Here is a 5,000-nt window from a genome sequence, read left to right as displayed (position 1 = left end):
TCGCTATACGAGTTGCTCTGTTGGTATTTGAATTCTTTGTCTTTCAATATATTTTTCTTTCTTTTTGTCTCTCTACTTCCATTCTTAATGACGGACTAAGGCTAAAGTCACTAAAAACTGCATCACTAGTATTCAGGTGTGATCTTTTCTCTGACAATAGTAACTCTTTTTTAGCCAGAATTCCATATGAAAAAGGTAAAGCGGTACAGGAAGAAAATAAGAGATGGTTGGATTTTTGGGAAACTGTTGTTGCTCGCTAGGGAGTTATGAATGTGTGCACGAGGAGGAGTGATAGGACGCAGGGCAGGTGATGGATGGAGCTTCAGTCAATAGCGTTAAGTCTTGTTTGTACGGTGGAAAAAACAATGCAACCTGGAATTGAGTCCCATCTATCTTTATATGGCGCACTACGTTTCTCTGGACAAGGTGAATCCTCTTCATTTTCGTCCTCATAAAACATTACATGGATTCCTCTTCACCTATCACCCTCGCCTCATTTGGCGGTCATACATCACACGTTATTTGAGGCATTAATGGAACAGATCTCCTCCGATGATTATAGACGTGGACAAAGTGTTTTTCCTTCCTATCCAATTATGTTTTCCATCTGCTTTGCAATGACACAATTATGTGCGAACATTAATGGAAAGAGATGACAAGTGAACCAGACAGCACACCCATCACTTCCCGCATCCTGTTTACCTGTTTTATGATTTCTGATCCCATTTTTCTCCTCCGCGACATTCCGCTGAGCCTCGCATCTTCCATCTTTCAGAGCTCCGGGTATGGCATGAAGGACGGCAGTGCGGCTGACGTCTCCACCATGTATGGGAGTGGACTAGGTGCCTCTCCCGCCGGCTACTACCCCTACGACCCCACCTTCGCCGCCTACGGGTGAGTAATGCCTCTTGTGCTGCTACGACGTGGGCGACACTCAGGAAAAAAAAAAAAGAAAAAATCGAGCATAAAGAATAATAAGGATAACACGATAAATCGATGACATCTTGAGTATCATTGCAACACACCTGTCAAATATCAGGTACAAGGGAAGCAACACGATGCAGTCCACCTCTCTCACCTGTCTGTGGTGCACACACACACACACACACACACACACACACACACACACACACACACACACACACACACACACACACACACACACACACACACACACACACACACACACACACACACACACACACACCAATAATAAACAGCTGCGCTACCAGAAAATAAAATATTTGCTCATATTGTTATGTAAGCTTATTATTATAACACTCTCTCTCTCTCTCTCTCTCTCTCTCTCTCTCTCTCTCTCTCTCTCTCTCTCTCTCTCTCTCTCTCACACACACACACACACACACACATTCCTTTATTTTTTCTTTATTTTTTTCTTTATTTATTTTTCATTTTCAGCCTTTTTTCTTAGAGCACCGCATCTGTCCTCCCCTCCCCTTTTCGAACTCACCTCCTCCCCCTCTCCTCCCCCTTTCGAACCCACCGCGTCCTTAGAGAAATCATTGCAGGCGGCAAGGCTGCACCTTCTGTGGGCTGCAAGGAAGCAGGAGCGGCGGCGCCTTGTGAGACAACCAGCCAACCCGCTCCTCTAATTTGGGTGACGAGTAAAAACTGTGGCCGAGAGGAGTTCCTACAGAGGTGGGATCAGAGGGTCATTAATGATGCAACTCGTCTTCAGTTCTCTCTTGCGGACGCGAGAATGGTCCGTGCGTCTTGGCGGTGCTCAAGGGTCATGTCTGAGTGAGGTTAACGCGGGCGGAAGAGCCATATGTCACACGGTTAGTGAGAGAAATATTCCGAGGCACCACTGACTCATCCAGTATTCCAAGTGAATATCCCAAGAGGTCCCCGAGGCCAGGTGAGAGCCAGGACTTGCTCACCTGGCGTGCACGGCAATTAAGGAGTTGGGTTCCCTTCTGGTTATTTAATCGGCGAGCTTCTTGTCTTTATTAGATTTGTGGCGGCATGGCAACAAAGATGATTCAGTGGAAATACAGAGGAACTATATTAATCAGATACAGACGGGCGTCCATCTTTATACTGTGGTGGTGAGGAGGCGAGAACTACGTATATTGTGTTTCATTATTCATCATAGTCTTCTTGAATAATGGTTAAAAAGATTTAAGTAAGGAAAGGATATATGTACGTTATTGACATTTTGAATTATTATAAAAAGTCACACTTAAAGTGATGTGGTGGGAGTCTGCCTGCATCCACCTACACGCCATTGCAAATCAATCTTCAACTGTGTTTGGTTTTTCTAACTTGACTTTTTACTTTTTATTTTTTTGTTCTGCAAATGCACTGATAATTTTGACGGCTCCTTCACGTCACAGAAAACCATTCATACATTACTTTCCTATGTGCTGCGGTGACCACCAGGATGGTTGGTTACCTAGTTTGTCTTTTCATAAAGGTGTGGTATGCACTGTTCTACCAAACCAGATGCTCTGTGGACAACAGTAGGATATATACATGAAAATACTTGGAAAAGCGTCTAAACCTGTCCGTCTACATAACTGGTGAAATCAATGGATCAATAGTGTTGTTCAATCTAAATCCGTAGTAAATTCCACCCATCTCTTGAAAGGGACACGGCCATGATGTGACGTGCGGCATACCCTCTTGGTGTGAGGGGAGCGGAGGGGAGGACTAAGGCTCACGATAAACAGTTTGGTAAAGACGTGAGAATGGCAATAACAAGTTTCTACTCCGTGATTACAAGTTGGCCGCCCCACATTATTTGTCCCTTCTTCACTCGCCCACTGCCTCTACGCTCACGCCTTCGTCTAAGCAAAGAAATTGACACTGGAAGCCACTCGACACTAAAGGTCAGCCTCCCAGGAGTTAATGCTTCAGGCGCTGGCCACCTCTTGAGCCTTCGTGAAGTCGTAACGAAGAGCCTTACCCCGTATGACGCAATGCTGCCTGTCGCTTTTCAGTTCAAGGGCACTGGTTAAAAGTTCTAATGGTCGAACTGATACAAAAAAAAAAAAAAATACTGACGTTTACCATTTTCTTGCCAGCTTTTATGGCTTCACGTTAGGTAACCCGTATGACGCAATGCTGTCCTTCTCTTTCCAGTCCAAATGATCAGGTTGTAATATATTAAAAAAAAAAAATACTTTCGTTTTTCATTTGTCATGCCTTCTTTTGTGGCTTCATGTCAAGGTAAACAGTGCGATTGCCATTATCAAGACGACATTTGCCCTCGACACCCCAGTGTGTGCCTTCAGAGCAAACACAAACCAGCAGTGTCCACGACAGATGCGAAAGATTATAACTTGGGGATTTCTAAAGATGTAGTTTTGCTTTTTCCTCCGAGTCTCTATTTTTGTGACGCCGCGAATGTCTAATAAAGGGCAAGGTCTAAAAATAGAAATGAGCGGATAATTCAACAATTACAAGGAAGAAAGTGAAATATAAAAGAAAAAAAAATCACGTCACAAACTCAATATCCTTATGATTTCTAGTTGATCTTAAACACGAAGAAAACGGAGAGAATAATAATACACGAAAAAAAGAAAAGAAAAAGCGAGAATACAACATGCTGGCACACATACAAGAGGTGAAAAAAATCGCATACGGTATGGAATGACCTATACAGACAGACTATTGTCGGAGATATGGGGTGGCGGGATAAGAGAGGGAGAGGGGAGCACGGCATGGAGCGAGAGGCGTTGAGAGGGAGGTGAGCAGGCGGAGGGACGGGGGAGACCAGGGATATTAGGACAAAGGGCAAGGAGGCAGGGAAGCAGATGAGTGGTTAGGTCAGCGGTGTGACGAGTGTGTGTGTGTGTCTGGGTTAGGGGAAAGGCAGAAAATAGTCACATGACGGCAAATATAACTAAACAGAAAGAGCACAAGGGTGAAAAGAAAGGCAGGACTGAGGAATCACGTCTGCTGTGTCATAAAACTCATTACTAGTGCATTTATTTCGTTATCACCACTTGATCTACCTTTCCTTAAACCCATGAACTCCTCCTCTTCCTCTTCCTTCTCCTCCTCCTCCTCCTCCTCTTCCATCCTTCTCTCGTCCGTTTCCTTTCCCTCCCTCTTCGGCCTTGCCCTCTCCTTCCTCCACTATAGCTCATCCCCTTCACCTGGTCTCTCCACTCTCGGCTACTTTGTCTCCTTGTTTCCCGTCAACCAGGCTGTCTCGCCTTCCCTTGCTCCCCTCGGATTCACCCTTCATCCGACCTCTGTTTCTGTCTCTCCCCCTAACCAGCTTTACCCTAACTCTACCCTCGTTCCGTTCGTCCTTCCTTGCTTTCCTCCCTTTCTCCCTCCTTCCATCTCCGCCATCCATGTTCCTCCCTTTCGTTTTGCATGTCTCTGTATTTCCTCTCATTCATTATTGCACGCGTGATATTTTCTTTTTCTGTCTGTCATTTCCTTTGCGCCTGTGAAATTTTAAGGCTAATTTCTTTAATGCTTTTTTTCTTTATTTATCATGTTTATTATTTTCCTTCAAACATTATTATTTTTATCCCACAAATTCACAGTTAGTCTTTTTCCATTTCCTTCCCTTTTTTTTTTTTTTTTCTACGATTTGTTTATTGCATTTAGTTATTGGAAACGGACTCAGTATTTTTTCGTCAACACTCACTCATTCTTTCTTTCGCTTTCTCGTGATGCCTCCCCGACTGCATCACCTCCCTGCCTCCTCCGCCTCCCCGCCTCCCCCTTTTCTCCCACCGCCGCAGTCCATCCCCACGCGTCCCTCTCCTGTCACTGAAACCCCCTGGCACGGTACGGGAGGAAGAACTAGTGTACATTCCCCTTCCTCCGTTCCCTCTTTCTCTCTCTCTCTCTCTCTCTCTCTCTCTCTCTCTCTCTCTCTCTCTCTCTCTCTCTCTCTCTCTCTCTCTCTCTCTCTCTCTCCTGGGCGGCGTGCGACGAGACTACGACCAAGGACATTCATCATTCATATTGTCCTGCAACATTCAGCATCTGTGCATCATTCAACGCTCCGCTGA

General features: G+C 45.0%; 1 protein-coding gene and 1 long non-coding RNA gene across 2 annotated transcripts in view; one reads left to right on the top strand and one right to left on the bottom strand.

Annotated features, from left to right (window-relative positions):
* LOC135089364 (homeobox protein araucan-like) overlaps positions 1 to 5,000 on the top strand; it is a 137,554-nt gene that overhangs the window by 48,854 nt on the left and 83,700 nt on the right. Inside the window, exon 3 of the mRNA XM_063984932.1 lies at positions 776 to 894. Within this exon, the coding sequence (XP_063841002.1) occupies positions 776 to 894 (119 nt within the window). The remainder of the gene's footprint in view (positions 1 to 775; positions 895 to 5,000) is intronic.
* Positions 817 to 5,000, bottom strand: part of LOC135089374 (uncharacterized) — a 68,884-nt gene continuing 64,700 nt past the window's right edge. The window contains exon 4 of the long non-coding RNA XR_010261485.1: positions 817 to 933. This is a non-coding gene — a long non-coding RNA (uncharacterized LOC135089374). The remainder of the gene's footprint in view (positions 934 to 5,000) is intronic.

This window comes from Scylla paramamosain, chromosome 3, assembly GCF_035594125.1.
Source record: "Scylla paramamosain isolate STU-SP2022 chromosome 3, ASM3559412v1, whole genome shotgun sequence".
Taxonomy (NCBI): domain Eukaryota; kingdom Metazoa; phylum Arthropoda; class Malacostraca; order Decapoda; family Portunidae; genus Scylla; species Scylla paramamosain.
The sequence above is the reverse complement of the archived record's forward strand: the minus strand, read 5'-3'. Positions and strand labels throughout refer to the sequence as shown.